The following is a 26,642-nucleotide window of genomic DNA, read 5'->3' as shown; positions in this document are numbered from 1 at the left end:
CAGCCCCAACCAGTCTCAGCAGAAGACTGCCCCTCCCTGAGCCTGGTTCTGCTGGAGGTTTCTTCCTGTTAAAAGGGAGTTTTTCCTTCCCACTGTGGCCAAGTGCTTGCTCATAGGGGGTCGTTTTGACCGTTGGGGTTTTTATAATTATTGTATGGCCTTGCCTTGCAATGTGGAGCGCCTTGGGGCAACTGTTTGTTGTGATTTGGCGCTATATAAGAAAAAAGTTGATTGATTGATTGATTGATTAAGTCCATGCCTCAGAGACTGCAAGTTGTTATAAAAGCCAGAGGTGGTGCAACAAAATACTAGTGATGTGTTGGAGTGTTCTTTTGTTTTTCATGATTCCATAATTTATTCCTCAGAATTGAGTGATTCCATATTTTTTTTCCCTCTGCTTGGTCTAAAAAAGTAACCTTTACTGACTGCCACAATTTTTTTTCCTGATTTCTTATAGTGTTTCTTAAAGCCAGAAAGTTGCCATTTGAAATGACTTTAGTTTTGTGTCATGTCTGTGATCTGCTTTTTTTCTACAAAATTAAACAACTGAATGAACATCCTTCGAGGCCGGTGATTCCATAATTTTTGCCAGGGGTTGTATATCTGTCATTCCCATCATACTTCAGTATACACAAGGTGGTGCTGTTACTGCCACCTGGTGTTGTGATAGAGAGATACATTTGATTGACAACTTTATGACATAATCAGAATAAATTCAAAGTTACATCCATTTTCATTACACTACAGAATCAGTCATTTCATAATTATTAGGACTTACAAAAGATGAAGTTTAACTTTCTTAAATAAGGGCTCAGTGTGTCTGTTATACGTTGCTGCTAATTCAAAATGCTTGGAAAGCTTTCTTTTGGAAGCTAATACGTTGTCTCAGTATACTGCTGCACACTTTCCCAGGTCAGTGACTCACGATTAGTACACTCTTTCTTCAACGTCATATATGTGTGTATATGTGTGTGTGTGAGAGAGACAGCGAAAGAGAGAGAGAGAGAGAGAGAAAGAGAGAGAGAGAGAGAGAGGTGTACATATTTGGTCTTACAGGTAATGATAATACTAAACTAGGCACAAGCCACCCATAAACAGACTTTTGGACAGGTTGGATCATCTTCACATCATAAAAAAAACAGTTTTTTCTTGTACACTATGTCACCATCAGTTGAAAGATACTCAACTTTGGTTCTTCACTTTCAGTTTGACTCTATAGTACAACAGGTTTGTTATCCTGTTAGTGACATACAGGCAGGGGTAAATTCACTGGGGTCAAAGGCCAAAGCAGGTATTTGCACTCACTTTCAGGAAAAAAAAAAAACCTGTTTAACTGGTGCAAATAAAAATAAAAATCTCAAGTCTCTGAGTTTGTGTAAGACTGTTTGATAGCTTCAAAAGTTGATGAAATTTTGATAATGGCTGAATTGTATTCTTTTTGACTGTTGTCACTTTCTGACAAGGTGTTTCATTAGCGCCTAAAAAAACTGTATCTTAAAGTGACTTTCACCAAATTTGAGACGTATGACGATCAGTACCTGAAATACATGGAAGTACACCATTATGCATTTATTTATTTTATTTATTATTTTCTTGGCCAGGTATAGGCATGCATATATACGAGGTCTGTTAGAAAAGTATCAGACCTTTTTATTTTTTGCAAAAACTTGATGGATTTGAATCACGTGTGCTTGCATGAGCAAACCTTGAACCTTCATGCGCATGCGTGAACTTTTTCACGCCTGTCAATTGCATCATTTTCTGATAAGCAGCCTTTGTGTGGGACGTGTGTAGTGCGCTCAGCGGATTTTCATTGCAAGGAAAAAGACGGAACGACTGGAGCAGCGCAGCATCAAATTTTGCCAGAAACTAGGCGACAGCCAGGTGGAAACCATTCGGATGATTTAGACGGCTTTCGGTGACTTCAGTCGTGTGACTATCTGAGAAATTGTGGAAGAGGTGGGTATGTCACAGCATGTCCTTTGAGACTTCAACACGGAGGCGCGTTTGCTCCACCGTTAGCAGCAGCATGAATTTCACCGCCACTCTTTTCATGGCCAAATCTTCTGTCACAGTGGAATGTACCGAAAAAGTACTGATGTCCACCTCTTCCGCAATTTCTCGGATAGTCACACGACGGTCCTGCATCACCACAGCGTTCACTTTGGAAATGATCTGGTCATTTCAGCATGTTGATGGCCGACCGGAGCGTGGCTCGCTCTCCACCGTTGTGCGGACGTCTTTAAACCATTGTAGCACTCCTTAATCTGTGTGATGCCCATAGCATCGTCACCGAAAGCCGTCTGAATCTTCCGAATGGTTTCCACCTGGCTGTCGCCCAGTTTCTGGTAAAATTTGATGGGGCGCTACTCCAGTCGTTCCGTCTTTTTCCTTGAAATGAAAATCTGCTGAGCGCACAACACACGTCCTCACACAAAGGCTGCTTACCAGGAAATGATGCAATCGACGGGCGTGAAAAAGTTCACGCATGCGCACGAAGGTTCAAGGTTTGCTCATGCAAGCACACGTGATTCAAATCCATCAGGTTTTTGCAAAAAATAAAAAGGTCCAATTCTTTTCTAACAGACCTCGTGTGTGTATATATATATATATATATATATATATATATATATATATATATATATAAAATCATTGGCATGTCTAGAAAATGGGTGGATGGATGAAACGTAAGCAACCAAGTGCTGCACAAAACACAAAACAACTGCGAAAAAAAACTATTCAAAGGACAGCAAAGACAACACAGACACAAAAAGCTAAAAAAAACACATCAATGGACAATTACAGTCATCTATTCAGTTCAATGGTGTGCAGGTCTAAAAATGAAGTAAGGCCAATCTAAATGTACTATCTACTCTATTAAAAATATGCTGAGAGGTACTTATCAAAGATTGAATGTCTGCAAGAAGGCGACAACTGAGGGAAGTAATCATGTCAGTGACAACACTGAAGTAGTTACAGCCAATTCCATAAGTAGTTGGACAGAGAAAGAATTTTTGTATGCCAGTCACAATGCATATTAAAATTACACTAGAAATTACATTAAGAATGTGTGTCATGTAGACTTTTAGCTTTAAGCGGCTGAATAAAAACACTGCATTAACCATTTAGGAATTACGTACTAGCCAATCATCAGTCCCAGGGTGGGTTTGATTCAGAGACTGAAATGAAAATTTCATCTTCACCAATAAAGCTATCACCTCCAACCTATCCCAGATTCCACAGAACTGTTAGGGCACAGCTAAAGCTGCGTCAAGAAGATACATCTGCTATTACTACCACTATGACTGCTGCTACTATGAATTTTGGTTGGTCAATTTCATTGTTTCCAAATGAAATTGACCAACTCAAAACACATCTGTTTATGACTGCTTATTCCTCCTGATGCATATTGCTCTGTCTATTTTATTGATTTTATTATTGTTTCTTTTATTGGATTTTAGGTCTTACTGTATGGTGTCCTTGAGTGTCAAGAAAGGCGCCTTTAAAGGGAATGTATTATTATTATTATTGTTATTAGGTGACTTACTCTTTTACCTGCGTAAATGAGGAAGTAAAAAAATTAACAGGAAACTAGAAGAGAAAAGAAAGATATGGCACCAACCTTTTAGCACACTTGCCGATGAGGATGCAGCACAAAAGTGTCTCCCTCCTAAGGGCCCTGTCCCACTGGGGAGAGGATTAATTGCGCATGAATTGAGTATACAAATTGCGGGCGTTCGCTGTCGTCCGGAACAAAAATGGCCAAAAATAACAAATGTCCCAGCATGAATTCCGGATATATTAATAATATATAGCCAATATATGATGAACAATCACGGCAGTATTACGGGTGTATTCTGAATGCATTGCGCACGTGTCGCGTGTGCACGGCATCTGCATTTCAGTCATAAAATAAGCGCACTCGCTCCTTTCAGCATCACTATTCACACCAACAATACAGCCTCTGGAGCAAGTGCTGGACTTGGACAAGTTGATCACCGAGTTAATGTTCATGTCGTCATGCGAGGGTTAACTGTTCATGAGTTTGGGGAGCAGGAGGGGGGAAGCCACTCGGGGTGTGAGACGGTGTTTTTTTTTTTTGAGAGTGTCACAGACTTCAGCGTGAGCTGTGGCTAAACAGCAACTCTTCCTATTGTTGGTGTTAAATAAAATCCTCCTAAACGCCAGTGGTACAGGGCCCTTAAACACTACGAATATTACAACTACTACTACTAAAGTGCTGAATAGCCTACGTCACTCCCCGTGTTGTGGCCAGCCTTTTGGCTATCTCTCTCTCCTTCCCTTTTTAACCTCTTGTGTGTAGATTGTCTGCTTTCTCTCCAGGTGGCGTGCTGCAAAGCCAAGGAACACCTGCTGCTCGTCAGCTACTCATACCTGAGGCTCATATGTGGCTCATCAGGAGTGGATTACTTAAACCCCGGCTTTGAGCTCAGTCACTGCTGGATTCTACACATGACTTTCCATGTGAAATCCATGACCCTGTCTACACTGACGCTTCCATGCACTCTGACATTTGAGCTTTCCATAGCTCATCTCAAGGTAACCTGGCCGCTCTATTTCCCGTAATAGAGTACTCTGATCTTTGGTGTTTCCCGATGCCTTCCTGTGCAGGTTCCCTGCAGCAATGTCTTCTAGCTTCCACGCCACTACCTGCAAAGTACTACATCACATGAGGACATGAGGAACTTTCAGCTGTGCTGTTGTTCATCTGCAGTCTGCCTCAGAGCATGCCGCTCTGCTCCTGTCAGCCAAGTTCCTGATCATCTCTGAGTTCTGAGATTGCGCTCTCACTCAGCTCCTGTTTCTGACTTCATCTGTTTATTCCCATAAACTGTATGAACTGTTATGCAGAACTACAAAGAACTTCCAAATCATTCCTGAAGCCGCGTTCCAGCTAACCTGAACTGCATCATAAGACGTGTTGCTACTTAATTGCATTGTATCCTGATCGTGACGCTTCCATGACCTTGACCTTGTCTTTCCTGCCGCTTCCATGCATTCTGACATCTGAGTTCTCCGCAGCTCATTCCAAAGTAATCTGGCCAACTCTAATTTCCGTATTAGAGCTCATTGTTGTTTTTGGTCTTCCCAGACATTCTCCTGCGCGGCTTCCTTGTCGCACACGTTCCTGGGTCCCACGCCACATCCTGCACTATGTCACTTTGGAACTCTCCGGCTCTCAGCTATAGAACACGTAGCTCTGCCACACTTCAGTTAAGTTCCGTCATGTTCTGTGAGATCCCGTTCTCACCCTGCCCCTGTTTGTGACTGTGCATGACTAAGAACTGTTTCCAAGAACTGGCTCCTTGAACTGTTCCAACAACTAGTACCAATAACTATTTCCAAGAACTCTTTTCCCAGAACTGTATGAACTCTGATATTGAACTTTCCGAGTCGTTTCTAAAGCCAGGTCCTGCTTGATTGAAACTGCGACATTAGACGCGCACCATCTGACCTCTGAGGACAATTCATGAACTGTGAACAATTCCTGAACAGCAAACCTTATTTCCTAGACTGTGAACATTATTTCCAGAACTGTGAACATTCCTGTTTTAAGCCTTCAGTGAACTGTCTGTTGTTAAAGGCTTCAGTGTTACAAGTGCAATCACCCACCTCCCCTCTCCTCCGTTCTCCTAGTTCCTGTTCTCGGCTCTGTGCGGCCCACCTGGCCCAGCTTCAGTTCCATATACTCCAGGATTTCAGTTCTCTTACAAGACTGGCTCAGGCACCTGCAGCTCCCTAATTTCCACCGCTATGAGCGGGCTGACTCTCCACTCTGCAGGCACCCCCCAGCGCAGCATCCAGTTATTCTAAATAAATATCTTTTCATTCACAACCAGTTCTGTTCCATGTTCCCAGCATTTGAGTTCATCGTCTGTACTGGTCTGGTCCCTTCCGGACCTCTAACCATAACACCCCGTATGTTATAGTATAGTATGTGTGACTAGTTTAGTTCAATTCTGAGGTGCTGTATGGACAGGAGAGGGGCACACATATACAGAGGGGGGGCAGTTGTGTCTTAGCATACAGATGGTGATTTGTATACACCATCACCTCCATTTTCAGAGCACATACTGTCAGTAACTGAACAAATTAGCGGGGATTAAATTGTCACTGTTACAGATAGTTTTTTGTTTTTAGAAAGTCAGTGAATGGACAAATGAACATTTACTTACATTTATTATAAATTCATCAAAGGGTGCCAGTAAATGTGTCACACATCGATTTTATGTCTGTTCAATATTTCAAAGCATTTCATGGTGTTCAATAACTCTGAACAGTTTTCCTTAGTAAACTGATTATTTTTTTAAATGGTTCTTTTGCATTTAATCCTGAGCATGTTTTAAATTCTGCACTTTCAAAATAAGGGTGCCACTTATTTTGAGCAGGACTGCATGAACACAATGTTCACTGTAAAGATCTCATCATACTAACATGAGGTTGAGGGAAAATATTTACATGTTGGGCCCGACACCCAACAGTAAGACACACCTTCATAGCATCCAGTGCTGTCCTCAGGTTGCTTTTGTCTGTGGCATCCTTAGTGTGTTTGACCAGTTCCTAAAAGACAGAAACAAGCCATAAATAGAAAATACAAGTAATCAGCTGTTCTATAGAGCATGTTTACTAGTACTAATGATTTGCAAAATCACTCCTTTAAAAAAGTCATTACAGTTTTATGTGATTCTGTGACACTCATGCTTGATTTGGATTAGATACAGATATAAAGCAATAAACACACCAGATGGTCAATAGCCATTAACACAATCAACCTTGAAGGACTCTTATTAAGACTATGCTTCACTGCTCTCCAAATCAATCTATTCATCAGCAATGTTTAAAATTAAAATTAAAAAAAATTTCTTGCCTTCATTCCTTTAAACATGTCAGATTATTTTGGATTATATTATTCAACACAACCAATCTTATCAATGAATTTAACTGAAATTGTTCATTAGTTTTTGGAAAAAAAATAACCACATCACATGGTGTACACAGTGTAAAACGGGCTGTTATCCTGACAGTTTTGGCAAAATATTTTATTAATTTTCACATGAATGAAAACAAGGAAAAACTCATCTCATTGATCACCAACTAATCCTGTCACAACTCTTTTCCCAGATCTTTAAATTTTGATGACAACTGTGATTGGACAGATACACAGTAGGTTGTGCAGAGTAAACTATACTCTGCCAGGATAACATCTGGTCCCAGTACAAATACAGTTAAATATACTCTATCAGAGTGCTAAATCAGTTCTATCACAGGGTAAAATCAACTCTATCACACTGTGAATGACTCTTATTGGAGTTGAAAAACTTGATTTGACAGGACGTTAGAGCTGATTTCACTCAATAATAGTGTGTGTTTAACTCTATTTAAGTGGGACCAAACGTTATCCTGGCAGAGGATTTTTTAGTCTACAAAATTTACTGTGTAGTATCTAAAGTGATTTTAAATCATGTTGACACACAACAACGTGAGGAGCTTCCATACACAGGAGAAAGTCGGGGTCAAACCACTCAGCCTTTGGTTAACGTACAACAAGCTCTATAACCTGAGCCAAAGCACACCACTGAAGGACTTTTCCAGAACAAAGTATTTATTTTCAACTTATTTTCAAAGGATCAGTCCAGTAAACATATAACTTCAAACAGATAGGTTTGTTTGTTTATTTTATTTTTTTTAATGAAGAAATTAATCATACTGTGACCTGCCAACACCTGTCTATTATATACCATTTTTGTGACCAAAGTTTTTTTTTTTTTTTTTTTTAATCTGGGGTCATTTATGGGGTGTGTTAGTAGAGGCCCACAGATATTATTGAATTTTTTTAAAATTATAATTATAGTCCTAAGTTCAACATGTAAAAATACAAATTGACTCCACTCTATATTTTTCCAAACACTTTTGTGATCAAACACCATCAATCAGCAGACTTCAGTTGTCTATTGCTATTCTAGCCTGTAATCATTTGTGCTACCAGTAAGGCAGCATATTCTAATCGGTCGTGTACAATCTGAGCAGCGTACAAAATAACTTGGAAATAGGCGATCACATTTTCAGAGGAATTAACGGTTGAGCAGAATGGTCATAGGTCAAGGATCCTGCCATAGCCAACAACTGACACTTTTGACTGGACTTTCTATGACTGGGAAAGAAGTAAAATATGAAAAAAAAAATGTAAATAAAAAACATTTCAGTGATTGAAAAGAGGTTACATGACTATTGGGCTCCTTTGTGCTTTTCACTTTTCCCAAGCGCTCCTCAACTTTTGTATAATCCAGTGATCTGGATTATACAAACAAAACATCTGCTGGTATTATTCTTCAGTTTACTTGTCTTATGAAAGGTTCAGCAGGTGGTGCAGTTGACGGTTATGTCAGCTATGAGCAAGTCAAATAAACACATAAATAAAATAAACGGTACGCACACACAGATGCACATTTTAAAAAAAGCCCAAATTAAATGTGCACTCTAAAAAAATTACTTCTGTGATCGTATTTTGGTCGCAGAAGATAAGAACAACAAGACGAGTGTGCCATAAAACAGCTGAAATGCAGCCAAACACAGACAACCACATCACATCTGCTGTCTGACCTGCAGCAGGTCACCTGCAGGAAAAAAAAAAACTCAAGTTTGCTCCCGGTCAGGCAGTCACCCCACTACTTGTCTGGAGGTATTTGCGAGTGATTATTATAGAAATAATGAATGTTTATGGGTTCAATGGTACGAATATTTCATGACGTGAAAGATGGAACATTCCAGCTTTCTCCGAATTAAATATTCATTCCATTGAAAGAAAACAAAAACATTCATTATTTGTTTTATATAATTGCTAAAATAGATCCTTGTCATTTGATATTTTATAAACAACAGAAAAGAGACTTACATTTTCCTGTTCCACTGGTGCTTAACAGTGCAACGTGAACTTTAAATTGGAGTCCAAAATTGCAATGATGTAGTCCGTGTTGCTGTGCGCTGACTTTGCGTATTTCCCAAAAAAAAAAAAATCATCGTCCACCAGCAAAACAAACTCAGCCACATTTAGCTAAATGCCACCCCTGGTAGTGTGAGTGTGCGCAGTGGTCAGGGCGTGCATTAGCACATTTCATATAGCACCAAAATTGCACACTAAAAAGAACCGTTGCACGATCAATGAAACACACCAGCAAATGGTACGAATAATCCATGTCACGTGACATACAAGCCACCAATGAAATGACAAGAATCTACTCAGCCATTATATATGAGGTTATATTTGTTACTGGATTCAGACATTGCACTGATTATGATATGACAACATCCAAAAATTCCCGTTTTAATTCAATTCATTTGTATAGCGTCAAATCATAATGCTGGCATTTAGCTAAATGTGGCGGAGTTTGTTTTGCTGGGGGACGATGATTTTTTTTTTTTTTTGGAAGTACACAAAGTTAGCACACAGCAACACGGACTACATCATTGCAATTTTGGACTCCAATTTAAAGTTCACGTTGCACTGTTAAGCACCAGTGGAACAGGAAAATGTAAGTCTCTTTTTTGTTGTTTATAAAATATCAAATGACAAGGATCTATTTTAGCAGTTATATAAAACAAATAATGAATGTTTTTGTTTTCTTTCAATGGAATGAATATTTAATTCGGTGAAAGCTGTAATGTTCCATCTTTCACGTCAAGAGCAGGGTCGAAATAAGAGTGGACCCAACTCACCATCCGTTCTTGCAACGAGAACAATGTAAAACAACAACTAAGAGCAATGCAAGTAAAATTGATGCAACAAACAAATAATTAATTGAATTTATTTCATTTATATAGCGCCAAATCACAACAAAGTTGCATCAAGGCACTTCACACAAGTAAGGTCTAACCTTACCAGCCCCCAGAGCAAGCACACAGGCGACAATGGTAAGGAAAAACTCCCTGTGATGATTTGAGGAAGAAACATCAAGCAGACCATACTCTGCTTGGGCCATGCTACTGACATAATTTGTAAAACAATTTACAAAAAAATTCACAAGATGACTATAGAGTAAATGTTGTCGGTGCACAGGACAGGAGGGTTTCAGAAACAGACACCACACCCAACTCTGGATGGAGCTGCACCTCAAACAGAGAGAAAAAACAGAATCAGGCATCAGAAAGACAACAAATATAGTATAATTTGCCAGCATTAAGCAACAAGAAGAACAAAAGAAATACTAAGGTGATCCCCGGCCACTAGCCTAAGATTCACTATAAGACCCAGAATTTAGATAAAGTTGAGGCTGCGGCCTGCTCCGTTTCCTAATAAAATGAATTTAAAAGAGTAAAAAGCATAGAAACATACGATTGCCAGTATGCTAGCCATACGAAAGGGAAAATAAGTGCATCTTAAGTCTGGACTTGAAAGTCTCTACAGAATCTGACTGTTTTATTGATGCAGGGAGATCATTCCACAGAACAGGGGCACGATAAGAGAAAGCTCTATGACCCGCAGACTTTTTATTCACCCTAGGGACACAAAGTAGTCCTGCACCCTGAGAACGCAGAGCCCGGGCCGGTACGTAGGGTTTAATTAGGTCAGCTAAGTAGGGAGGTGCCAGTCCATGAACAATTTTATAGGGTTAGTAGCAGAACTTTAAAATCTGCCAGGAATCCAGTGAAGAGATGCTAAAATGGGTGTAATGTGGTCAAGCTTTCTGCAATAAACAGACTGTCAGGTTGTCTGCTGTGTAAAAGCATTAACTGCTAGTCGGCTTGATAAGTCGATCGATACAACAGCCGAGCGCTCCAGCGAGGACGACAGGTCTGATTCCCAACACCAGCGTGAAGCATCTTGTGGTGACTTGTGTTTTGATTTGGTGCTATATACATGAATTAAACTGAATTACATGTTACAAAATGTACATTACAAAAAAAAACCCTACCAGGTCCAAACATAAAATTTTCAAACTTTTACTGCAACAGAAACCTTTTTTTAACTGTCCATAAATATATAACCATAACTACAGCTATATATTAATGATGACACACAGGAACAAGCAAAGGTCGGGAACACAATGTTGTTACTGTCACACAGAAGCTAACACTTTAGCTGAAGATATGACGTGAAAAAAACAAATTGCAAAAAGACTCTTGTCCTGAAATAAAATCAGATATATTATATGTGTGCACTCTAACCTATCGAAGATGAGCGCGTGCGTACGTGACACTGCTTGTCGGCGCCTTGCCACAGCATAAACAAGCCATCTGGACCTCAGCAGTGCAGGATAAAGGAAGCTGGCATGCATTTCGGTCATACGCCCAGATATGTACAGCATGTCTGCTGAAATCCCCAGTGTCACTCAAGCTCAACTTGGACATCATTATCACAAGCTACACCAAACTGCCCTATCTCCAGAGATACAGAGGCAGTGTGCGGTCGGACGCGTAGCAGCGGCCCACACGTAATGGGCTACTGGGGGAGGGCAGGGCGGGGGGATCGCGTTAAGGTGGCTTGGAGAAATGATGAGCAGAGACAGTAAAAAAAAAAAGTAGAGGGAAAGAGTCCAGAAGAGGAAGCTGGGGAGCAAGAGGAAGTGACAAGCCATTAGTTGTATAGATTCTTGCTGTCACTGGGTGGAAAAGTAAGCCAGCAGATGTTTTATTCAGTGCAGTCAGCTATTACCTGGCTCGTGTTGACACGACACTAACACTGTGTTCTTACACACCACCTTCTCTGTCCATTTGTGCTGCACGCAAACATGAGTGGACAATGAGAAAAAAAAGCTTTCAGAGAGCCTAAATTCAGACTTTAAAGCCACAGTGTGTAAGATTTAATGTCATCTCGTAGTGACGTTGCAGATGACATTGTGCCGCATGCTGCCTTGCCTTCTCTTGTCATATGTAGTATGTATGATAACTTGTTAGCCTGAACTAGCAACCAGTACGCTGTATATGGTAGTAAGCATTAATTCCTCTTGTTACCCGAGGCCATCAAATATGGCCATCAGGTATTGCAAAGACTTTGCATCCATCTGTCCGTCCGTCTGTCTGTGCTCAGCAAAAGTCCAGTCCTATTACTGCCAGAGTCTTCAAATTCTTGGGACACATACCTTGGCCAAGAGGTTACAGTCACATTCTGTTTCATTCTGTTCCGTTTCATTTTGTTCCAGTCAGAGTAGAGCGGCGCAGTGACATCAGTGGCTGGCCTCTCTCTGGCGTTGTAAAACCGCTTTGTTTATGTGTTTATATAACATGTTTCTCATATATTATCAAATCAAATCAAATCAATTTTATTTATATAGCGCCAAATCACAATAAACAGCTGCCCCAAGGCGCTTTATATTGTAAGGCAAGGCCATACAATAATTACGGAAAAACCCCAACGGTCAAAATGACCCCCTGTGAGCAAGCACTTGGCGACAGTGGGAAGGAAAAACTCCCTTTTAACAGGAAGAAACCTCCAGCAGAACCAGGCTCAGGGAGGGGCAGTCTTCTGCTGGGACTGGTTGGGGCTGAGGGAGAGAACCAGGAAAAAGACATGCTGTGGAGGGGAGCAGAGATCAATCACTAATGATTAAATGCAGAGTGGTGCATACAGAGCAAAAAGAGAAAGAAACACTCAGTGCATCATGGGAACCCACCAGCAGTCTAAGTATATTATGTAAACACTAGTGAGAAATAAGCACTTCTAAAACTGAAAACGTTGTTTCTGGAACCTGAAAACACCTCTAAAGTGATTTACAAGACATTTCACGGACGTTAGCGTGGTGACATCACAGGCTGGTCTAGCTAGCTGCAAACCATTTCATTTGTGTGTAAATGTAACCTCTGTGTCATATATTATGTAAAAGCTGATGACAAATAAACACTTCAGAAACTAAAAATGCAGTTTTTGTAACCTGATAACACCTCTGGAGTGATTTACAAGACATTTTGTGGATGTCAGCATGCACACTAACTTCCACTAACTCAAAGCTAATGTTGCTAATGCTAATAATGCTAATGCTCTTGGAAAAAGCGCATGTACACACACATTCTTCTGCAGACATTAAAACTTAAATATTGTTTATGATGGATTGATTGATGTATAGAGGGGCTTTATTGAACATGTTAAAAATGTATGTAAGACAGTAGAATTTTAATAATTAATGTAAATATATATATATACATATACGAGGGCTGTCAATAAAGTATAGGTCCTTTTTATGTTTTTCAAAAACTATATGGATTTCATTCATATGTTTTTACGTCAGACATGCTTGAACCCTCGTGCGCATGCGTGAGTTTTTCCACGCCTGTCGGTGACGTCATTCGCCTGTGAGCACTCCTTGTGGGAGGAGTCGTCCAGCCCCTCGTCGGAATTCCTTTGTCTGAGAAGTTGCTGAGAGACTGGCACGTTGTTTGATCAAAATTTTTTCTAAACCTGTGAGACAGTGGACACGGTTCGAAAAATTAAGCTGGTTTTCAGTGAAAATTTTAACGGCTGATGAGAGATTTTGAGGTGATTCTGTCGCTTTAAGGACTTCCCACGGTGCGAGACGTCGCTCAGCGCTCTCAGCCACCGTCGTCAGCCTGTTCAAGCTGAAATCCTCCACATTTCAGGCTCTATTGATCCAGGACGTCGTGAGAGAACAGAGAAGTTTCAGAAGAAGTCGGTTTCAGCATTTTATCCGGATATTCCACTGTTAAAGGAGATTTTTTAATGAAAGATGTGCGGACGGGTCCGCGCGACGCTCCGCCACAGGAAAAACACCTCTGTTGAAAGCCTTAAGGACAAGTTGGAACATGTCCTGCTGTTAAACAATTTCTCATATACTCACTCCACTGAAAGCCATCAAAAGCCGCCTGGATTTTACAAATGGTTATCAACACGGAGGTGTTTTTCCTGTGCCGCCGCACCGCATCGGCTGCGTCCCGACGCGCGGACCCGTCCGCACGTCTTTCATTAAAAAAATCTCCTTTAACAGTGGAATATCCGGATAAAATGCTGAAACCGACTTCTTCTGAAACTTCTCTGTTCTCTCATGACGTCCTGGATCAATAGAGCCTGAAATGTGGAGGTTTTCAGCTTGAACAGGCTGACGACGGCGGCTGAGAGCACTGAGCGACGTCTCGCACCGTGGGAAGTCCTTAAAGCGACAGAATCACCTCAAAATCTCTCAACAGCCGTTAACATTTTCACTGAAAACCAGCTTAATTTTTCGAACCGTGTCCACTTCGATGTGTCTCACAGGTTTAGAAAAAATTTTGATCAAACAACGCGCCAGTCTCTCAGCAACTTCTCAGACAAAGGAATTCCGACGAGGGGCTGGACGACTCCTCCCACAAGGAGTGCTCACAGGCGAATGACGTCACCGACAGGCGTGGAAAAACTCACGCATGCGCACGAGGGTTCAAGCATGTCTGACGTAAAAACATATGAATGAAATCCATATAGTTTTTGAAAAAAATAAAAAGGACCGTTGCTTTATTGACAGACCTCGTATATATATATATACAACCCCTGGCAAAAATTATGGAATCACCGGCCTCGGAGGATGTTCATTCAGTTGTTTAATTTTGTAGAAAAAAAGCAGATCACAGACATGACACAAAACTAAAGTCATTTCAAATGGCAACTTTCTGGATTTAAGAAACACTATAAGAAATCAGGACAAAAAATTATGGCAGTCAGTAACGGCTACTTTTTTAGACCAAGCAGAGGGAAAAAAATATGGAATCACTCAATTCTGAGGAAAACATTATGGAATCATGAAAAACAAAAGAACGCTCCAACACATCACCAGTATTTTGTTGCACCACCTCTGGCTTTTATAACAGCTTGCAGTCTCTGAGGCATGGACTTAATGAGTGACAAACAGTACTCTTCATCAATCTGGCTCCAACTTTCTCTGATTGCTGTTGCCAGATCAGCTTTGCAGGTTGGAGCCTTGTCATGGACCATTTTCTTCAACTTCCACCAAAGATTTTCAACTGGATTAAGATCCGGACTATTTGCAGGCCATGACATTGACCCTATGTGTCTTTTTGCAAGGAATGTTTTCACAGTTTTTGCTCTATGGCAAGATGCATTATCATCTTGAAAAATGATTTAATCATCCCCAAACATCCTTTCAACTGATGGGATAAGAAAAGTGTCCAACATATCAATGTAAACTTGTGCATTTATTGATGATGTAATGACAGCCATCTCCCCAGTGCCTTTACCTGACATGCAGCCCCATATCATCAATGACTGTGGAAATTTACATGTTCTCTTCAGGCAGTCATCTTTATAAATCTCATTGGAACGGCACCAAACAAAAGTTCCAGCATCATCACCTTGCCCAATGCAGATTCGAGATTCATCACTGAATATGACTTTCATCCAGTCATCCACAGTCCACGATTGCTTTTCCTTAGCCCATTGTAACCTTGTTTTTTCTGTTTAGGTGTTAATGATGGCTTTCGTTTAGTTTTTCTGTATGTAAATCCCATTTCCTTTAGGCGGTTTCTTACAGTTCGGTCACAGACGTTGACTCCAGTTTCCTCCCATTCGTTCCTCATTTGTTTTGTTGTGCATTTTCAATTTTTGAGACATATTGCTTTAAGTTTTCTGTCTTGACGCTTTGATGTCTTCCTTGGTCTACCAGTATGTTTGCCTTTAACAACCTTCCCATGTTGTTTGTATGTGGTCCAGAGTTTAGACACAGCTGACTATGAACAACCAACATCTTTTGCAACATTGCGTGATGATTTACCCTCTTTTAAGAGTTTGATAATCCTCTCCTTTGTTTCAATTGACATCTCTCGTGTTGGAGCCATGATTCATGTCAGTCCACTTGGTGCAACAGCTCTCCAAGGTGTGATCACTCCTTTTTAGATGCAGACTAACGAGCAGATCTGATTTGATGCAGGTGTTAGTTTTGGGGATGAAAATTTACAGGGTGATTCCATAATTTATTCCTCAGAATTGAGTGAGTCCATATTTTTTCCCTCTGCTTGGTCTAAAAAAGTAACCGTTACTGACTGCCACAATTTTTTTCTTGATTTCTTATAGTGTCTCTTAAAGCCAGAAAGTTGCCATTTGAAATGACTTTAGTTTTGTGTCATGTCTGTGATCTTCTTTTTTTCTACAAAATTAAACAACTGAATGAACATCCTCAGAGGCCGGTGATTCCATAATTTTTGCCAGGGGTTGTATGTGTGTGTGTGTGTGTGTACTTTGCACTGGGATATCAATTAAACAACTGTAAATTATAAAGAAGACAATGCTCATACGGCCAAGGGTATTTTAGCATAGCCTTATATTTATTTTCTTGTCTTCTGCATGTTCTGCAGAACAAGAAAGGTGGAGTAAGTGTGGTTACAATCCAAGCTTCTTCTATGCTGTGGTTTGTGGAGCTGTATGTCACTGCCCACCAAAGTGGACAGACCTGCAACCACACAATGTGCATCATTTCTGTAGCGTACACTGGCTTTAATTCTGTGCTTTTAAAATGAGCAAGAAGCCAGCAGGCTGCAGAGCTCCTGCTTATCACTGTAATTATTTGAATCATTTGAAAATGTATTGTACTATTTTTGCAGTAGGCCAGAATATAAAAACATTGCAGTCATCAATTCTGGAAAACACAAATGCATGAATCAGCCACAGACAGGATAAATCAAATTATAGAAATATTATGCAAATGATTCAGTGATAAAATATGAGGCAGATAATGAAAAACAAACTGAGCCGTTTCCTAACAAATAGTCGTCTGATAAATCGGCGTGCAACACTGACCACCACGATCTTACAATTCTACAACATGAAAGTGCTCAAATAATAAGCAACAATTAAAGATAATACACAGAGCTGTGCAAACACAAATCACTTGCTGCAATAATTCTTTTGGAGCACAGAATGTTTCAATTCATCATCAAGCACATTATGTCACCACACATTCCCCTGTAGCTATGACAAATTAATTTATTTTTTCTGTTTTAAAAGTTCTCGCTTTTTTACAAAATGAGCGTACTGTTATATATCAGTGTGGCTTACACCATTTAGGATTGCACATTAATTCAGTACTTCTGGTTCAGTAACAACAAAGCTTTTCTCTAATGGATTTCTTTTTTCATGGAGATGTAACTTTGAAGTGGCATGACAACCATCATATATAATTTTGTTTCTTCTACTGGTAAGCAAGCTTGGTGGACTCCAGACCTATGCTTTAGCAAAGAAAGCAAATGACAAGGTAATTTTAAACTACATATAGAATCTCTGAAGCCCCACATGAGAGAGGAAGACAGAGAAAGATGAAGTGTCTGCTTTAGCTACGCTGTTACAAAATGTTTTCTGCAGGGTTTGTGTGTCATTACGTGGAGGCTAACCTAGCATATAGAGGAATCCCATTCCAAAGTCTGGAAGCTACAACTCAGAAAGCTCAGTCACCCCAAGTTTTTAGTCATGTTTTTGGGTGGTGTAGAAGCGGTTAAGTGCCCTTGTTTCAAGTGCATAAGGTCCCCAGTTCAAACCCCACCCAATTTTTCAATTTCAATTTATTTTCATTTATATACCGCCAAATCACAACAGAACTGCCTCAAGGCGCTTCACACAAGGTCTGACCTTACTAACCCTCAGAGCAGCAGTGGTAAGGAAAAACTCACTCTGAGGAAGAAACCTCAAGCAGACCAGAGTCAAAGGGGTGGCCCTCTGCTTGGGCCATGCTACAAACATAAATTACAGAACAATTCACAAAACAAATATACAGGAAATGATGTTGGTGCACAGGACAGGAGGGTCTCCAGCACAAATACCACACCCATCTCTGGATGGAGCTGCACCTTACACAGAGAGAAAAAACAGAATCAGGCATCAGAAAGACAACAAATACAGTATAAATTGTCAGCATTAAACAACAAGAAAAACAGGAAATACTAAGGTGATCGCCGGCCACTAGCCCCAAGCTTCACTAAAAGACCCAGAATTTAGGTAAAGTTGAGGCCGCGACACACTCCGTTTACTAATAAAATGAATTAAAAGAGTAAAAGGCGTAAAACTATACTATGCCAGTATGCTATCCATACGAAATGGAAAATAAGTGTGTCTTAAGTCTGGACTTGAAAGTCTCCACAGAATCTTACTGGTTTATTGACGCAGGGAGATCATTCCACAGAACAGGGGTACGATAAGAGAAAGCTCTATGACTATGAAAGCTCAGACTTTTTATTCACCCTAGGGACACAAAGTAGTCCTGCACCCTGACGATGCAAAGCCCGGGCCGGTACGTAAGGTTTAATTAAGTCAGCTAGGTAGGGAGGTGCCAGTCCGTCAAGAATTTTATAGACTAGTAGCAGAACCTTAAAATCTGATCTCACTGGGACAAGAAGCCAGTGGAGGGATGCCAAAATGGGCGCAATGTGGTCGAACTTTCTGCTTCGTGTCAAAAGTCTGGCTGCAGCATTTTGAATCAATTGGAGAGCCTAGACTGCGGTAAACCAGAAAACAGAACATTGCAGTAGTCCAATCTAGAAGAGATAAACACATGGATCAGGGTCTCAGCATCAGCCATAGACAGGATGGGACAAATCTTCGCTATATTTCACAGGTAGAAGAAAGCAGTCCTCGTAATATTTCTAATGTGGAGCTCAAAGGACAATGTAGGATCAAAAATGACGCCAAGGTTCCTCACTTTGTCAGTTAACGCTCAGCCTAGGCTGAGCGTTAACTGGTCAAATTGATGCTGATGTCTCACTGGACCAAGAACCATCATTTCAGTCTTATCAGAGTTTAAAAGTAGGACGTTTCTAGACATCCACCTTCTCACTGATGCAAAGCAATCTTCTAAGGATTTTATGTGGCTGAGATTACCACCCTTGTCCATTCTCCAAAATGGCTTGCATCAGGAATGGCATTTGGCATAAACCTTGCGCCAAATCAACATGAAGATCCACATCAGACCTGCTGTGGCAACCTAAATGGAAGAACAAAGGAGCAGCCGAAGGAATTTTTTTTTTTGGTACAACTAAGAGCAGTTGATCAACAGACCTTAGGAACTTCATTAGAACATATGGCTTCAATCGATTGGATATGTAGCCTGTTAGCTTTAGCTTGGTTGGTAACTCAGAGTTGGAGGGTGTGTTCTGGCTTCATTTGTCCCATCATGGCTATGCCAGTTTTGCCCATGCTCAATCTCTACCAATTTATGGGTTGACATTAGGATGTCAGACACAAGATGACAGCATTTAAAAAGACCCTATTTCAGGTTCCAACCCATTCTTCACAAAACCTATGGGTGACATTACAGAGGGTTTGTCCAGTGTATAAACAAAGCCCCAGCCTCCAGCTGTCAAAAAGAAGCCACCCAGAAGAAGAAAACATTGCAGTTCCATGAATGACCACTTTAGGCTGGCTCCAGAATATTTTATACTAGAAACGCTGCAAAACAAGACAGAAATGTGCGATGTTTGCAAAGTCATTGTACCAAGAGGTGGAAGATTTGTCACAACCTACAATATAGCGAACTTAAACATCAAGCATCACATTAAAGAGCATGAAGATTTTTTCATGAGCTGAGCATGAGCTGATTTTTTTCACTTCTAAAACTGAAAATGCTGCTTATTTAACCTGATAACACCTCTGGAGTGATTTACAAGACATCTCAGGGTTGTCAGCGTGCACACTAACTTCCGCTAACTCAAAGCTAACTTCCTCTATTGTCAAAAGTTCATGTATGCACACACACATGCCCTTAGATGCCGTTAAAATGTAAATAACATATTGCTTATGATTGACTGATTGAGTTTATCCTGCAACATCAATATAAGCATACAGAGGTGAATATATCAATGATACACTGATAACATAATAAGGCATAAACGCTTATTTCCATTGTGACAAAATAGAGGGGCTGGATTGAACATGTACAAAATGCACATACAACAATAGATAGATAGATAGATAGATAGATAGATAGATAGATAGATAGATAGATAGATAGATAGATAGATAGATAGATAGATAGATAGATAGATAGATAGATAGATAGATAGATAGATAGATAGATAGATAGATAGATAGATAGATAGATAGATAGATAGATAGATAGATAGATAGATAGATAGATAGATAGATAGATAGATAGATAGATAGATAGATAGATAGATAGATAGATAGATAGATAGATAGATAGATAGATAGATAGATAGATAGATAGATAGATAGATAGATAGATAGATAGATAGATAGATAGATAGATAGATAGATAGATAGATAGATAGATAGATAGATAGATAGATAGATAGATAGATAGATAGATAGATAGATAGATAGATAGATAGATAGATAGATAGATAGATAGATAGATAGATAGATAGATAGATAGATAGGATAGATAGATAGATAGATAGATAGATAGATAGATAGATAGATAGATAGATAGATAGATAGATAGATAGATAGATAGATAGATAGATAGATAGATAGATAGATAGATAGATAGATAGATAGATAGATAGATAGATAGATAGATAGATAGATAGATAGATAGATAGATAGATAGATAGATAGATAGATAGATAGATAGATAGATAGATAGATAGATAGATAGATAGATAGATAGATAGATAGATAGATAGATAGATAGATAGATAGATAGATAGATAGATAGATAGATAGATAGATAGATAGATAGATAGATAGATAGATAGATAGATAGATAGATAGATAGATAGATAGATAGATAGATAGATAGATAGATAGATAGATAGATAGATAGATAGATAGATAGATAGATAGATAGATAGATAGATAGATAGATAGATAGATAGATAGATAGATAGATAGATAGATAGATAGATAGATAGATAGATAGATAAGATAGATAGATAGATAGATAGATAGATAGATAGATAGATAGATAGATAGATAGATAGATAGATAGATAGATAGATAGATAGATAGATAGATAGATAGATAGATAGATAGATAGATAGATAGATAGATAGATAGATAGATAGATAGATAGATAGATAGATAGATAGATAGATAGATAGATAGATAGATAGATAGATAGATAGATAGATAGATAGATAGATAGATAGATAGATAGATAGATAGATAGATAGATAGATAGATAGATAGATAGATAGATACTGTGCACTGGGTTACCAGTAAAACAACTGTAAATTATAAAGAAGACAATGCTCATACGGCCGAGGATATTTTAGCATTGTGTTATCTTATAGTTGTTTATCTGGTTTTGTTTGCTTTGTTACATGTGACATTAGTCTCTCTTATATTTTGATGCCCCTGTTCTGATGAAAATCATGTACAGATCATTTTAAAGTCTCGTCGCAACAGTGCCTCCAGTGGATGTAAGTAGTCACTGCAGCTTGGTAATGGTGGAGTCTGATGAATCTAAAACTGTCAGGAAATGACAATTAACTAAGTCAGTGCAGACTTTAATGTTTACACTGGAACTGACTGATCCAGCGTGGAAAAAATGTGACAGAAGAAAAACCACCAGCATCATTACACAGCTGCACAGCCATGCCTCACTGAATCCAAATACTGTGTATATGCTTCAAATATTGAAGAGCAGCACAAGTAAGACATGCTTAAGTTTTCACCAAAAACAAGCAAAATCTACAGATCACGTCATCACATCTGAAGTGTACAGTAGATTAAACACCTGTCATACGTGAGCGCCTTTCACAACATCAAAAACCTAAACACACAAAGCTGTGACCATCAGAGTGCTCTGATTTCTCAACAGCAGCCACGGCTTGAGATTGTGAAAACGCACTCTGCTGAAGCTTCATGACGGCGTGGATATAAGCGGCAGATAGGATCAGTGTACCTGCAGCAGGAGGTGGTACTTCAAGACTCGCTGCATAGGAACCACAAGTAGATCCCTCAGTGTGAACTTGCCATAGTTAGCTCTCTTTGAGCACTCCTGCAGAGGAGGAAAAAAAACCCATATATATTACAACATCCATCCATCTTCCACCGCTTAGTCCAATCAAGGGCCGCGGGGGGCCGGAGCCCACCCCAGCAGCCACAGAGCGCGAGGCGGGGTACACCCGGGACAGGACGCCAGTCTGTCGCAGGGCCACAAATAGACAAACATTCTTTCATTCATCCAACCTAAAAATTGTGCATTCATGATATTCAAGAACTTTAACAAATCGTGAAGGATCCCTGAGTGCTGAAATCTGGACAGTTGCGCCCAAAGTTTCCAAAGTCAAGTAATTACCACAAAAGTTGAAAAACAGTTTTCAGAGCTTCCCAAAAGTGAATTTATGCCGTCAGCTGTGGTGTCATCTCATGCAATGCCTCAGGTGTACACTTGAGGGCAATCGCTGACTACTGGAAGATGCACCATCACTGCAGGTTGTCAATAGTTTTTTGACTTGAAACCTGGTACCTCCAGCTTCATGCGAACGTCTTCTCTGTCTTTGCAGATGTCATCCAGCGTGGCAATGGCTGTCTCCACATGGCTGCAGTATTTCCCATAAATCAACAGCCTGTAACAGACAGAGTACATAAGGGAACAGCAAGAGGAAGGTCCAATAAATCAGGGAACACCAAACACTCAAAAAAAAATGTTAGGGCTGAAAACATGTTTTGAATATTATTGCAGTTCAAAACAATTTGAATAAATATGATAAAAACAAGCAATTGTATTCCATCTTGTAAGTGGCCATTGATTAATAAACACTACTAAAATACTGTTTTCACAAATTCAGAGGTGAATATTTTATTAAGATGTGTTTTTACCTCTGCCAAAATGTATTTATTTTTGGTTAGTTTATATATTTTCATTCTTATTTTTAACCCATGTCTGTTTATTAGGTGATTACTCAAAACCATTCATTTATTTTCTTTACCCATTTACTCCAATCAAGGGTCATGGGGGGCTGCGGCTTATCTCAGCGGTCATAGGGTATGAATACACCCTGGACAGGACGCCAGTCTGTCACAGGGCCACATATAAACAGACAAACACAGTCACACCTATGGTTAATTTACGTCACGAGTTCATCTAACCATGTCTGTGGAAGTGGGAGGAAGCTGTTATGAACCCATACAAACTCCACACAGGAAGGAACAGGTAGAAAGCAATCCTACGACCTTCTTGCTGTGAGGCAACAGCACTAACCACAAAGCCACCCTGCCGCCTACTCAAAACCACTGAATGAATATTCATGAAAAGTCGACACTTGAAAAAAGCCCATTAAAATTGCCAATACTGCATAAACTGCTCATCCTCTAAACTGTGCATCCTTTAAATAGTGTATATAATACATTCTGCAGTCTAATGCGTATTTTATAATGTTTTTTTAATCATCTGATGTGAACTTTCTACAAGAAAATTTTCTAGGGAGAATGAACAGAGTAAGAATTTCATTGTGTGGTATAACTGCCTGTTTTTACTGTCTACATGACAATAAAAAACTCACTCTTAACTCTAGCCCATTCTTGATGATGTATGCCGCATGGTGTACAGTGTGTAGTGTAAATCCATTTTGGGTGTGTCCAACTCATTTTCTGTATACAGGGGATCTCAGTCTCAATGTCATGTGTGATCCGCTACAACACCACGCACTGCAGTTTCAAAAGCAGACTCAGACAACAGGTTTTCTGGCAAAATAACAGATCTGCACCAACTACACGTTCTCACTCCCAACTCATCACATATTTACATTTGGTCAGTGCCCATTTGCGCCACTATGCAATGACTTAGACATTCTCTTTACGTCATTTTCTAATGTGTGGGTAATTGTGTTTATTTGCAGCTGCATCATTTCTCTCTGACAACAGACAGAACTATTAGTGGAGCAGATAAGTTTGATTTTTGGCCAGAATTGTTCACTTGGTGATACAAGCATCAGATTTGGCATGAATGTTCATATGAATCAGTGTTTGAGAAAAAAGTGCGGGCTACTTGAAAATCCAATATGGTGGCCAGGTAGGGGTCAAAGAATTACACAGGGGTCAAAATTTAAAAATGCTCCAATTATATTGAAAAGTACAACACATTATGTGTCTGATTACAAAAATTACAAAAAAGGTATAGTATGGACTATCTATGACTGAATGTTATGGAGTTGTGGGATTAATAGGATTAATAAATGGAATAGTTTGCACTATGTGTCATGCTCAGTTGTTACATTACAGGGTAACATATGTTGCATGCCATAGAATCCAATGTACGTCGACATTGTTTGACATGTACTTTGCAAACCAAGCTTTCAACACAGTCAAAACTATTCCATTTATTAATCCTATTAGCTCAACCAATAATTTGCACCACCTTTTACCAAAATTGGAGCAAGTTTAACTTTTGACTCCTGTACAAACTGAAATTGACCTTTGTCACCATTCTTGCTGTTTTTACCCTGTAACTCCATAACATTCAGTCATAGATAGTCCAAACTATACCTTTTTTGTAATCTTTGTGATCAGACACATAATGTGGTATAGCTTTCAATATGATTGGAGCATTCTTTTTGACCCCTATGTAATTCTTCACTGACCCCTACCTGGCTGCCAAACTGGATTTTTAAGTGGCCCGCACATTTTTCTCAAACACTAATTTATGAAGAACATTCATGCCAAATCTGATGATTGTATCACCAAGTGAAGGATTGTTTCAGTTATCTGCTGCACTATATCTGCTTGACGTTTGTGTCATCAGGGAACATTCATCTATGTTTAGGGTATATTTAATGTCATGGTTGACATTAGGATTAGTGTTAGATTTAGGGTTAGTAGTTTCCCGCATTACAGTAAATGATGCAAAGGATTAGGGTTAGGGTTAGGTTACCAAACTCATCACATTGTGACTCAGAAACAGTTTTCATTTGTTTTGCTTTTGTTTTATCAACAAAACACCACAACATGAACATGGACAGTGGCCACCAAAGCTCCCAGAGGTGAAGCACTGAAGCAGTAAGGTGAGGTTTGTATTTTTCCACGAGTGTTTAACACTTATTTCACTTACTGGCTGTTTTAAACTTAGCTTCACTGTGTATTAGGGTCGTCCTTATTTTGCAAAGTTTTGAAATTTAATATTCTGACCTCCTGAATAGCTTCCAATTGATGAAAAAACATGTAAAATTTTGTTTGTATCTGCTTTATAACACTATACAAACTAAAGCTTAATGGTGCCCCAAACCATCCTAAACAACATATCAAAAGTCCTGATGAATCCTCCTGGTGCTCACTTAGAAATTCAAGATGGCTTCCACAGGTGATTTTCAACGTAGTATAGCTATATATACCATGAAAATAGCAAAATTCCAATGTTGTTAAGCTACCTCTAAAAATGTATTTATACAAACAAAATTTCACACAGCATGTTTTTTCATCAATTGGAACTTATTCAGGGGCTCAGAGTATTAAATTTCTGAACATGGTGGGTCATCACCAGAGGAACAGGTGGATCATAGGGGCCACTCTATTGTATAAGCAGGGTGTATGCAAGTCAGGAACCTGCTTATGAATTGTGCATCTGAATATTAGGCCATTTCACTTTCTATACCAAAAATAAACTGTGTTCAACTTTATACTACATCTACGGTACAAACGCTTTCTCCTTCCACAAGATACCAAATGCACATCATTATATCAGACCACACATCATGTTTAGACCAGCAAGCCCATGGATGCACAGATTATCATGATTTCAAGGATGCTTGCTTTGCACTGTGAGTTCCATTGTGCTGGCTGGAGGAAGTGGCCCAAGAACTCTATTATTAATCTTTCTCATTACTGTGCCTGATTGTGCTCCACAGTCGCTCAGAAAACCGTAAATGATTAGCAGATGGAACAACAAACGTTTGAGCTAGATTAGCTAAAGCAAGCATGGATTTCATAGATTGGCATTTGGTTTGTGAGCTAAAAAAAAAAGAACAACTTTCCAAAAGGGTTTTAAAAGCCTGAAAAATTTCAATTTGGACTGAAGCTTCTCTTTCTGCATGTGGACACATGGGACAAAGTATCGGTTCTAATGACATGAGTGAAATTTCTCACCTCGATGTTTAACCACAGAGTCTGTGTCCTGAACAGACAGCACTGTCAGAGAAACGGAGTTAAAGTTGGCTTTTTTTTTTTCACCTATGATCATGAACGTATGGTATTGAACAAAAGAACAAGGTCACAAATACAAGTTGGGGGAACCTCCACTGGATATCTGGGCTGTCTGTGTACTCTGGAAGAGAACAACAAGAAAAGTTTGCAGACTGTACCTCTCTTTGAAACTGATGAAGATCTGGTAAAGATTCTGAGCACTTCTGTGTTGGACTGAGTCTTTAACTTCCAGCAGCAAACATCGATGAACTTTCACCAAGTCCTGGAACAAAACCATTGAAGTTACCCTTTATCTACATTGGATTACTGTTTTATAAAACTCAACATTTTCAGAGTGGAAAGATGAAGCTGTGAAGATTATTTCAAAGCAAACATCTAATTTCTGTGAGATTAATGTGAAATACAAAGTCCTTCCATATGAAATTTTCCAATTTATGAGAAAGGTCATCATCTCAGAATTTTCTGGAATGATAAAAACAATAATAATCACAGGTGCACACCTACTTTTACACAGTCTTGGGAATACAAAAGAGCATTCTTACAAAAAAAAACAAAAAAACATCATATCTCTGAAACTAAGATGGGCATTAACACAAAG

General features: G+C 39.4%; 1 protein-coding gene across 2 annotated transcripts in view; it reads right to left on the bottom strand.

Moving 5' to 3' along the window:
• The window catches only part of LOC117511416 (guanine nucleotide exchange factor VAV3-like), a 397,959-nt gene that overhangs the window by 175,504 nt on the left and 195,813 nt on the right, over positions 1 to 26,642 (bottom strand). For both annotated transcript variants that reach the window (XM_034171445.1, XM_034171451.1), the window contains exons 8-11: positions 26,203 to 26,306; positions 22,377 to 22,476; positions 21,810 to 21,905; positions 6,514 to 6,582 (exon numbers count right to left, since the gene is read on the bottom strand). In XM_034171445.1, the coding sequence (XP_034027336.1) occupies positions 6,514 to 6,582; positions 21,810 to 21,905; positions 22,377 to 22,476; positions 26,203 to 26,306 (369 nt within the window). The remainder of the gene's footprint in view (positions 1 to 6,513; positions 6,583 to 21,809; positions 21,906 to 22,376; positions 22,477 to 26,202; positions 26,307 to 26,642) is intronic.

This window comes from Thalassophryne amazonica, chromosome 1, assembly GCF_902500255.1.
Source record: "Thalassophryne amazonica chromosome 1, fThaAma1.1, whole genome shotgun sequence".
Classification (NCBI taxonomy): Eukaryota; Metazoa; Chordata; class Actinopteri; order Batrachoidiformes; family Batrachoididae; genus Thalassophryne; species Thalassophryne amazonica.
Note: the sequence above shows the minus strand (reverse complement) of the source record. Positions and strands in the feature narration are given on the sequence as shown.